The 12,138-nt window shown below is 36.6% G+C and overlaps 1 protein-coding gene across 2 annotated transcripts in view; it reads right to left on the reverse strand.

Annotated features, from left to right (window-relative positions):
• Positions 1 to 80: 80 nt before the first annotated feature.
• pals2a (protein associated with LIN7 2, MAGUK p55 family member a) overlaps positions 81 to 12,138 on the reverse strand; it is a 33,949-nt gene continuing 21,891 nt past the window's right edge. For both annotated transcript variants that reach the window (XM_058747353.1, XM_058747351.1), the window contains 8 exons: positions 10,614 to 10,841; positions 8,205 to 8,336; positions 7,738 to 7,834; positions 7,538 to 7,609; positions 6,920 to 7,081; positions 6,501 to 6,703; positions 4,451 to 4,579; positions 81 to 3,534 (listed from right to left, as the gene is read on the reverse strand). In XM_058747353.1, the coding sequence (XP_058603336.1) occupies positions 3,358 to 3,534; positions 4,451 to 4,579; positions 6,501 to 6,703; positions 6,920 to 7,081; positions 7,538 to 7,609; positions 7,738 to 7,834; positions 8,205 to 8,336; positions 10,614 to 10,841 (1,200 nt within the window). In that variant the 3' untranslated portion in view covers positions 81 to 3,357. The remainder of the gene's footprint in view (positions 3,535 to 4,450; positions 4,580 to 6,500; positions 6,704 to 6,919; positions 7,082 to 7,537; positions 7,610 to 7,737; positions 7,835 to 8,204; positions 8,337 to 10,613; positions 10,842 to 12,138) is intronic.

Genomic DNA, 12,138 nt, shown 5'->3' on the forward strand with positions numbered 1-12,138 from the left:
ACGCACACTAAGATCAAATTGGAGCATACGCACACTTTATAAACGAGGCCCCAGAAAATAAAGACTCTTAAGTAAAGTGATCCAAAATTAAGATTAATTTATTAGACCGCTTTTTATTTTCAGAAAATACAACTCTGTATCGCAAAATATAGAATTTTCAAGTGAATACGCAAGCTGGATAAAAATCAGTTAGAAAGCCTTGAAAAAGACACTGGAGCAAGACACCAGAGACAGATATACATCACTACATACAGCTAGATAACAGGTTATGAATCTGTGAGGCCAGGTAGGTTGTGATCATGACACACTTGGTCTATATTCCACGTTTGAATGTGATTTTGTGCCTGTGTAAAAGGCATTTAGCTAAATACAGTGCTGATTCTGTTTACTAGGACATTCAAGCAACACTTTAGCTCATAATTCTGCAACGACAAAACTAAAACAATGATATTGGATGCACTTTATTTTATAGTACATGCACTTAATATAAGGTAATATAATGTAAGGTAACTTGGACTTGAGTTAAGGTTAGGTTTAGGGGCTGTTCACACAGAACAGGCTTCTGCTTTTAAAAACTACAGGTGCCGCACAAAAATATCCAGATGTAGAGGTGCAACACCGATGAATGGAAAAAAATCAGCCAAGGTTATGCATTTTCAACTTGCACAAGATAAGACACTGAAACATAGCGAGACGCATGAAAAACAACGATGCAATGGAACACAAAAACTTGTTCTGTGTGAACCGGCCCTTAAGCCCAGAGTATACTTCATTGTACTGCAAGTATGTTTGCAGTACTTTTACGCTCAGCTCCCACATGTGCCTTGAATTTTTTTTTGCACTAATTAGTGGCCTGGAATGTTGTTTCACAGTCGAAAAAGAGATGAATTACTGAAGACCGCAACAAAAAACACTTGCATTGACAAGCATTTGTGTGAAGTGGTTAAGAGACAAATGCAACTAATTTAAAAGAGTACAAAAGACATTTTTATTAGAATTGGTGCAGATGCTGGACAAGAATGAAACTTTATAGTGTGCGTGACACTATTCAAATGGATAATATTTGAAAGGCTTTGCATTCTGCTCTATGCATTAGCTGAAATATAAAACTGAAGTATAGATTTTTACACAGTGCATGTGATGTAAATTTCGTCATCAGCATAGTTTGCATGTACTGTGTCCAAATATAGGTCTCTGCAGGACAGTGATGGGTTACCAGACAAGTGGGTGGGGCCAATCATTTTCATTGCATTATTTAGAAACATCCACCAGTTTGAAAATGTTCACTTTCATTTTGCAGAGATCTCATACAAACTCTCAGTGTGTCTGAAATCACCGTAATAGGCATTACATTTTTTTGCAAAATAAATTCCAATTCAAAAGTATGTTCTATATAGTATGAGTATGGGTAGTATGAATGAAATTGGAACACACATCCACCATGTCATGTGACCTACTGGTGTCTGTTGCATTGCTTTACTGCCCTTCATAAATCTCTACCATGGCCTCACAGGATAGTAAAGTGTCCATCGAATGCACACTTCAGAATCCTTATGAAAGCTGTAGGTCAACCAAGTACTTTTTCACCTACTGTTTATCGAATACTATGAATTTGAACATAACACTGGTGTTTGTATACGTTTTTTTTTTTTTTTTGCATACTATGTAGTAGGGAAGCGTTCCATTTCAGGCACAGTATCTGTCTGACAAGCTTTTTCACACCAATTTGTTTGTCTGTCCACAAGGTGGCAACATTGAACTGGCCCATCATTTCAGTAGAGGGGGATGGATGGGATGGAGCAATGAAGCAGGAGTTCACAAAAGTTAAAATTATGTCATCATTCACTCACCCTATATTTTTTCCAAACCTGAATGCATTTCTTTCTTCTGCTGAACACAAAAGATGATATTTCGAAGAATGTGGGCAACCAAATGGTTTCTGGTCCCCTTTGACTTTCATAGTATTTTTTCCATACTATGTGGGTAACCATACAACTGTTTGGTTACCCACATTCTTCAAAATATATTTTTATGTTCAAAAGTGGAAAGAAATTCAGACAGGTTTGAAACTACACGAGGGTGAGTAAATGACCAGTTTTTAAGTGAACGACCCCTTTAAGCGTTCGCGTCAAAACTGAAGTGTACTCTGGGCTATAAGGTTAGGTTCATGATTAGTACCTAGTTATTATACTACATACATAACAGGACTGTAAAATAAAGTGCTATTGTGATATCGTAAAAGTTAAATTTGGCTTACTCCTTGCGTTCCTTGAATTTAACTGAAAAAGGATAACAGGATGACACTTCTAAAGATCTTAAGTTCAAAGCTGGATAAACTAAAGCTGCTTGACATACTGTAGTGACTGAACTGTATGACAGATGAAGAAATGCGAGATGAATCCTGAACTGTAAACCACCATTTGAAACAATAAAATTACAGCAAGAAAACAGACCCCTGCTTTAAATACTGTAATGCAGCTTATACTTATTTGGAAAATTATTAAATCACTATTTTAAATGACAAACCATTAAAAAAAAAAAAATCCTATTTGTTTTTTCCCTCCAAGTATTTAAAGTGCCCCTATTATGGATTTTTGAAAATTACCTTTCATGCAGTGTGTAACAGCTCTAAGTGAATGAAAACATCCTGCAAAGTTTTAAATCTGAAAGTGCACTGTGTATAAAGTTATTGTCTCTCAAAAGAGTCGACTCTGAATCATTGAAATGAGTTGTTTTTAAAACAAATCCCAAGTCGTTTCGGGTTGAGGTCAACATGAAACATTAGCATATTGCCCGCCCACTTGTTGCATGTGCAGACCTGGGGAAACTTGATTTTCACATTGGTCTGAATGAAAATGCTAATTAATTCTTTGCCACTAGGTGCCGCTTTGAGCGTTAAAAATAGCTGTTTCCCCATTAATGGCTGTACACAAAGCAGCACTGCGCTCACAAACGCTGCTTTAAATGAAAATGAAATCGACCAATCACCACAGATTAGCGTCACGCAAAGGAGGGGTTTTGAAAAATGAATTGTTGAGCAAATAAAGTAAAAATAAAGGCATATTATAAGAAAATGAAAGTGTTTTTTGACCTTGTCAACCTGTTGTTGAGGACTCACAAAACCAAAATATGAACCTTTCATAACCCATAATAGGGGCACTTTAAGTTTAGTCAGTAGAAAATAAAAAAAATGTTAATAAATAAGTACACTTCCCTTGTGTATGTCATGACTGGATGGCTAGTGTACATTTGCATAGTGACTGCTGGGTCCGTTCAGTGTGAATGTGTGTTCTGTGCTGCTGACGTATCGGTTGTGCCGCCGATGATGATGACAGGGTGTCTGGACCGCTGTACGTCTCAGTAAACCCAGTTCACAGGGACCCACTGTGGTTGTGTGGTCAGCTGCTCCACAGCTGCCTGCAGTTTCTCAAAGGCCTTGTCCAGATTGTCATTAACTATAGTCAGATCAAAGTAGTGATTGTATGCCCTCTTGATCCTGGCGCTTTCGTCCACGGTTTTCTTTAGGTCCGTTTCCTAAAAAGACAGAAATAGAAGTAGTCACACTTACTTGTGGCTTCTAAAGAACTATTGGCCAGTTTTACTAAACAGGACAAATTAGCGTGAGAGCGCAATTCCAAAACCGCGCCGATGGGTGTGGAAATTTCTACGGGTGATTTACTAACAACGTGCAAATTAAAGAACACAGACGCAACATCTCATTTACATATCGACCAACGCAATATGCTAAGCGCAGCGCAAATTAGCATAGTCACAAATAAAGAATAAAGAAATAACGAAGCCACAGTACGCTGAAAAGAACCGGAGGCTTCTATAGAGCTGGTATTGCGTGACTCCTAGTTGATGGTTCCAAGTCGTCTTTTATTTCCTGAAGCAAATTAAAAATAACATGGCTTGGCAAACAATATGTTCGGATAATGTGTTCTTCTGGCATTCAAAATAAATTAATACGTGTGAAAAAAAAAAAAAAAAAAACCTTCTACCACGCGCTCTCTGTTCCCTGCGGTGCCTCCTCCTAGCAACAATAACTGCAGTCATTTCGAGCGCAAAATTGTTTAAGACATGCTTTTTTGGGCGTTAAATAATGGCGCAAATTGTAACGTTAGTAAAACCCATTGCGTGATTCATTTGAATACTCTCCTCCTATAAATTTTGCGTCTGAAAAGGAAACTCCTACAAATACATATTCAATAAGGTGAGGCGCAAAAATAACTGTGTCCACGCCTTTTCAGCGCTAATTATTCACTGCGCATCTTTAGTAAATCCTGACCGTACTATTTTAACGCCAAAGGACGGTTTACGCTGGCGCGAGCTGTTAGTACAACTGGCCCCATATCTCAAACTCTGAGCTTATGGTAACTCCAATGTTTCTACGTTATTGGGGGAAAAAAAAATTGAGAAAGTGAATTTGATAGACAGAAATGAGGCTGACCGTCAGTAGCTTGGTTGTGATCCCAGCATCCACCACAGCTTTGTGCATGGCCCGTAGTGTGTCGAGCTCTGGGGCAGCGATGAAAACCACGAATGGCATAAACTCTGATGTCTTCAGTACCTTTAGCGCCTGCAGAGCACATTTATCAAATAAAGTCCTTTTGTTAGTGAAGGGAGATAAGAAGCTTTTTGAAGCTCTGAATCAACTAAACCAATTGGTCCATGAACAGATTCACTGTTCTGAAGCGCACAATAGACCACAGGCAGGTGGTCAAACCTTCTGGTCAAAAATGAAAGCGCAACAAAAACTCTGTATAATGACACCTTTTACAAACCAATTGCAAATGCTTTCAAAGTGCAATCTATTAAATGTAATCTACAAATAATTAAATACCATTAAATGTGAAGGTTCTGTAAAATTTGTGTTTTAATCATTTGTAATTCTTATTAGGTAGGGTGTGTGTTTTTAGACAGGGCTTGGCAAACTAGCTCAATTAGGTTTCATTTTCCTTTTTGTATTAAACATCAAACACCTTAAAATTCATTAAAAATGAATGTACATTATAACACTGATCCAAGACCATTTAAAAACCATTAACCAATTGTTCATGAGCTCACCAGATCCACATCTAGTTGCGAACCCTCTGAATTTTGAAATGTTTGCAAACCAAGGTTTAAATAAAAAAACAAAACAAAACAGTATGACATAATGAAGCCTCGTTTGTTGAAATCACATGACTTGGTGAGTTTTATACAAGTTCTGAACCACTGATTAAAAAAAAAAAAAAAATCAGTGTTTCAATGTTTCATGAAGCCATGTTTTGAGAGCAGCTATCTCTATTTGCAGCTTTCAATCATTGTGAAGTCATTTATGTCTGGACTGCATTGATGACTGCAGCACACAATCACAATCACACTGACTGTTCATCTTCACCCATACTGTCACATTTACAACATTGTAATTACATAATTATTACTAAGATTATCAGGTGAATAAGTGTTTTTTTTGTTTGTTTGTTTTTTTAAAGCTTTAACATTTTTGGTGTTGGTGCTTAAATGGATGAATTAAGATGGGCTCCGTCTCTGAGAGAAAGCTGACACTGTGCTGTGCTATTAGACCATCAGCAACCAGAACAGTTGCATCTCTAAATTAACCCACATTTAAGCACTGCTTGTCAAATAAATTCAGGGCCTTTAACAATAATGAATGACTTCAGGACAATTACTGTCAATCCTCAAAAAGACAGATCTATTCCCATTTTCTTGCACAATAGGCATTGCATTTTTAAGATGCGGTATACATTTTTTAATATATATATATATGTATATATATATATATATATATATATATATATATATATATATATATATATATATATATATATATGTATATATCCAAGACCTGAAATGATCTTGAGGAGGCATTCAAAATGAGCAGTCAGGGGTCCTCAAAGACCAGAATTTTAGGGTTTCCCAAACTGAGAAAACCATAGGAGGTTTGTGAGTTTATAAAAAGCGGAACAAATTCTTTTGGGAAAAACAATTACTTTGGATATTTTATTTACTCATTTACTATTAAATGGTCACTGCCACAAAATAATACTGTACCATTTTGCAAAGATCACATTGTGAATTGTGAAGGTTTTTTTTTTTAATCTGAATGTCATCTCAAGCTACCAGTAAAACATCAGACTTCTCTCTGGTGACATATGCCACACTTTTCTCACAATCAGCTCTTCCTTGGTCCAATCAACAAAGTGCCTGTCCTACATTTTTTTCATTTTCCAATAATAAGTTTCAGTTGGATTTACCTCACAATATGGAAGAAAATGTAAAAAAAAAAAAAAAAAAAAAAAAGTTAATTTTTTAGGTCAAAGGGGTTACGCTGACAAGTTTAGGAACCCCTGGACAGGATTATGAAAATATGTAGTTAATCCTGTAGCACATCCTCAACAGCTATTAATACATAAATACTATGGTCTATTACAGATTACAATACACAGTACAATAGCAAACTAAAACATCTCTTTGTCATTAACAAAACCACTCACCTGTGGGTTGACGTCCAGTATGCAAGTCCGTCCTGTGCGAACGACTTCATGGATAGAGTCGATTTTGGTTCCATATAGATTGCCGTCATATTCTCCATGCTCAAGGTAGCGACTTGTCTTGATGTCCGTCTCCATCTCCTCCCGGGACACAAAGCAGTATGACTGGCCGTCCTTTTCGTCATCGCGTGGATGCCGAGAAGTGACTGAGAAACATACGAAATTCTGATGAGCGAGACTTTTTATTGGTAAAATGACAAATGTAGTAATTATTAATGTAATAATTAACAACATTAAAGGGGTAATTCACCTTCAGTTGGTCCCCATTGACAGTGTTTTTCCCCCCATACTATGGAAGTCAATGGGGACCATCGACTGAAGGTGAACTATCCCTTTAATGTTAATGTTGATGATCTACTCACAAGGTACAGTAGTTCCATATTGCAGCGGGTTTAACACAATCAGGCGGTTCTTGAGGCTTCGGCGACCCACTCCTTGTGCACCAATCAGCACAAGAGTTTTTCTCTGGAATGGAGGCATCTTTGCTACTTCCTCATAGATCTGCAATTCATGGCGGTCAAATTCTATTAGAAAGAGAGAAGTTTTGAAAGTTAATGCTTACATTTTAAAAATACTTGCACTACCATTCAACAGTTTGGAGTCATTAAGACTTTATTTAATTTATTTTTTTTACATTTTTGAAAGGCGGCTCTTATGCTCACCAAGGCTGCATTGAATTGATCAATTTTAGTACAACCAACAGAATGATTTCTGAAGAGTCACGTAACACTGAAGACTAGAAAATTCAAACATGTTGATTTGGTACTCAAGGAATTTCTGCAGAAACTCAAACATTTTTCCAGGATTATTTGATGAATAGACAATTCAAAAGAACAGTATTCATTTGAAATAGTAAATACGTTTATAGTGTTACAAAAGATATCACTTGATTAATTTAATCTAACCTTGCCGAATAAAAGAATGACACAAAACTGTTGAAAGATTAAACATTAATAACAAAAAAACCCTTCAAATCTAACCTGCATTTTTCGCTGTCAAGTACATCATTTTCTTTTTCTTCCTTTTTCCAGTTAATGTCCCACAGAGGATTCCTAAAACAAACCCACAGGTGGAACTTTGTTTACAGCATAAATGCAATAGGAAGGAACTTGTATGTCCCTAAAATAATTTCATCCATAACTAGAATAAACAACAACACAACAAACTTAAACCTCTGTACCTGATCCATCCAGGTCTCTCCTTACAAATGCCTTCCTCTTTTCCTCAAGAAACTGACTGGGGATCAAGCCAGTGCGGCCTCCATTTACGTCACATGCCTAAACGAAAAAGCTTCAATGTCAAACATTTCAGCAATTAAAGAAATCAGACAAAAACTGACAAGAAAAAAAAAAAAAAAAAAAAAGTAACCCTTTAGTTTAGGGACCAATTCTCACTATTAACAAGTTGCTTATTAGCATGACTATTATTAACATATTGCCTGTTTATTAGTAGCTATAAAGCACATATTCTACATGACCACATTCTACATCCCAAATCCTACCCAATACCCAAACTTAACTACCTTACTAACTATTAATAAGCAGCAAATGAGGAGTCTGAGGCAAAAAAAAAGTCATGTTTAATGGTTTGTTAATAGCGAGAATTGGACCTTAAAGTGTGACCAAAAAAAATTCATATGCTTCTCACTTGCCACCAGTTGGGGTCCTCCTTGTTCACTATATGCAGAATGTCTCCTTTAGAGAAAGCCAAACCCGCCTCTTTACAAGGGATCAGATTATCGGTGTCAGGATTGTAGTTGAAATGTGGCTTCAGATACACCTAAAGGGCAAAGAAAGTGTTGTTACTCCCATTTATTACCATGACTCATTTTAAGATGCTAATTACAGCCTAAAAATGCAATAATTTCATAGCTCACAGGCAAAAGAAATTCTCTATGCTGACTTTGACATATTATGAAAATGAGGGGAAGGTTGCATTTTACGTAAAATATCTAATCCAAAAAAAAAAAAAAAATTAAAAGGCTAAAGCGTTTTCATATTGTATTGCCAAAATCGGTGTTGTGTAATGCTGGGGGCCAATTCACATTTCAACATTTTGTCTATAGAATACTGCATCCTCCTGGGAAATAAATGAATAGTAACAGAGACAGCTTATGTTGGTGTGTGTTGTAAATGGGCTTCTCCATGAAGGACAACAGTGTGTTTTCACATGAAATATTTATGGATCCTGGTGGATCTTTATCAGTCATGACTTCCCAACAGTAAACACACAGCGGTCATTCACTGCACATAACCAAGCCACTGAGTAAAGTTCAGGTCTAAAAAAGACAGAATTTAGATTTGGTCCCTGTAAACCCTCGCCCCCGGTGTTTGCTCTTGTGTGAGGTTTTCAAACAGCATTTACTCAAGGAAAGTGGGTAAAGGACATACTTGCTTAGAAGTACACTCACAGGGTTGATATGCAGCAGCACTGTTTGAGGACCTAAACCTATTTTGATCAGGATTTGAACCAGCAATCATACATGGACCTGCGAAACCTGTTTAACTTGTGCGATTTCTTTGCACCAAATGTGCTGCACATTACAGTCCTGTATGTCCCAATTATGACTCATTGTGGTGCAAAACACTTTACTAACATCAGAAAGATTTGATGAAAAGGTAATAACTGAGAATTTGAGGATCTATTTCTCTCCAGGCCCAGATCTCCTTAGAGTAGAAAGTAAGGGTGTGCGCATGTTTAACTCCTCCCATCTGCCCTACTTAGCACAGGTCGTGTTATTAATAGGGATAACCATGTTCAGTTTCAGCCCGATGGCATTCTGAGTCACCCAGAGGCCAGGTCTCTCCTTTTTCCTCCTCAAGGACTGTTCGAACCCATAAGCCATCAGGAGGTTATACAGCACTAAAATCAGGACTATGGGACAAGATTTTGTACTCTCAGCATCTGATTCCGTTCAGATGAGGCTGAACTTGTACAAATTCATGCCAGTTCTTGTTGCAGAAAATGTCCGCCAAATTGAATTTGTCCCGTAACGTCACTAAAATTTTAGACAACGTAATAAATAAATTAGGGATGCACTGATACCGATACAGTACTCATACTCGTTAAAATGCCCCGATACCAAACGAAATGAAGTGTGAACAGACAAAGAATCACCGACAACAGAAAAAAAAAAAAAAAAAACACATCCAATATTGAAGTGAATATCCCTTTCTCACAGACGTCAATGGAAAGTTTGTAGTTCGGTCGGATGTGTCAAAAGCAAGTAAGTAAAACAATGCACAAGTTACTAATTTGACGGTTAGGAGAGAGAGACAATACTGTTGCAAGATCTTGCTCACTTAGCACGCGCATCATTTAGATTAAAACTAAATTGTAAATAAAATAAAAAAATTATAGGGGCATTCACTATAAACAACATTTATTTTAAATATCAAGCATACACAGAAACTAGACTATCTAAATCAAAAGTGAAACTAGCAGTCTGTGTGAAACGCGCTAGGCTATGCGACTCTCTCATTCTGCACCAATACAAATGTGTGCATGTGTTGAACATGTTTTGCTTGTTGACATTAATTACATTATAGGAGTCGCTTTGGAATATAAGTTGCAGCATGTTTCAGATGATAAAAAAAAAAAAAAATGCGACTTGCGTTTCAGAAAATGTTCATCGCCGTGAAAGAAACAAAAGCTAGAAGAATTCATTTTAATGGGCATAATTAAGTGCAAAACTGCACAACTGAAGGAAATATCTATTTAATAAATTAACTAAGCCAAATAACATTATGATTATGATTTGACATCTTTTGGTTTTTGTACCCAGTATTTTTAAGAATTATAAATGCAATGAAAATACATGCATCTGTACTTGGTTATGGCATGGGCAAGTAGTACCAAAAATAAAAGTATCAGTGTCGATCAGTTCTGGATAAAGTGATATCGGCGCATTCCTAAGATAAATACAACTGAAACCCGGTGCCATGCAACGACTAACCACAAAACGGCCGTGTAACAAACAAAAAGTTGATGAAAATTTTTTTTAATCTGGTGCCATTTAACTTGATTGGGTTTGCTGTGAATCAGTGGTGCACTGACCTGTGCGGGGGGAGGTGCGTCCCTGTAGCTGGGCAGGATTTTGAGTGTGATGCTTCCATTGCAGTCCCTCAGCATGTGCTGTAATGCCATGGGGTCTTTGCCCACCTCTCGGCTGTTCACCTCTCGGATCACATCACCTGCATGTAGCATTCCTTGCCTGTCAATCATGCTGCCGTGCATAACACGCGCAATGACAAGGTCGCCATCCTCCACCCGGAATGTTACACCCTAAAAGAGACGACACAATGAATCTCAGAAATGCTGGCACAAAGAGTCAGACATACTTTTTATTAAGGGATGATATATAGGGGGATATTATATTATATTTAGGGCTGCAAAACGATTAATCGCATTCAAAATAAAAATTTGTGTTTACATGCTATATACAACATTAAAGTTTGTGAATGTTTAAAAATTGTGAATTTTAACAGATTGAACTTTTGATTTTATGTATTAGTAAATTTTGAAATGAACCCCAAGAAGAATAATTGCTATATAAGTAAGGAATAATTGACTTTGGTCCTTTGGATTATTAGAAAAATAATGCGCGGAGTGGCCGTTACACCTCGGGTGTGCATTATTTTTCTAATAATTCAACGGACCGAAGTCAATTATTCCGCTTATACTACGGTTGCCACACCTCAAGACAGCGATCAGATTGGGGGTGTCGCGATATACCGGTATTGACGATAACCGTGATATTCAAAGCAACAATTATCGCTATCGTGTTAAGTTAGTGTGTGACGATATACCGGTATTGGCGATAATCGCAATATTTAAAATATTGCGTAGTAACACTTCATTTCTTTGTTCAAATCTATTATTAACAGTTACACGATTAAAACTGATCTTGAAAAACTGAGCGACTACATTGCTATATTAAACTCTGTAAAATGTTAAGTTGATCGCAGTGCCATGCACAATGCCTCATCTGCAGCCGTTCTACAGTAGATGCACATTAAAACTGAATTAGCAGCGCTCTTACTGCATGACTTCAGTGACACTGGCGCAACTATAGGTTAAAGAGCTTAAAATACGGGTATACAAGTTAACAGGTTAAAGTATCAGTTTAGATGTTAATATGACAACACTTGACTAATAAACAATAAGGTTTATTAGTCAACATTAGTTAATTACATTAGTTAACATGAAATAAGAATGAACAATACTTCTGCAGCACTTATTAATCTTAGTTCATGTTAATTTCAGCATTTACTTATGCATTATTAAAATCTCGAGTTGTGTTTGTAAACATTAATGCACTGTGAACTAACATGAACAATGAACAACTGTATTTTTATTAACTAACATTAACAAAGATTAATAAATTGTGTAACAAATATATTGTTCATTGTTCTTTTATGTTAGTTAATACATTAACTAATGTTAATAAATGACATCTTATTGTAAAGTGTTACCATTAATATTTATTCATCATACTGTTGAACTTGACAGTATTTTCTCTTGTTATTTCATAGGAGCTCCAAAGAAGACAGAGAAAGCCAGAGTCTTGTACCCTATGTTT

This window comes from Onychostoma macrolepis, chromosome 16 (assembly GCF_012432095.1).
Source record: "Onychostoma macrolepis isolate SWU-2019 chromosome 16, ASM1243209v1, whole genome shotgun sequence".
NCBI classification, from domain to species: domain Eukaryota; kingdom Metazoa; phylum Chordata; class Actinopteri; order Cypriniformes; family Cyprinidae; genus Onychostoma; species Onychostoma macrolepis.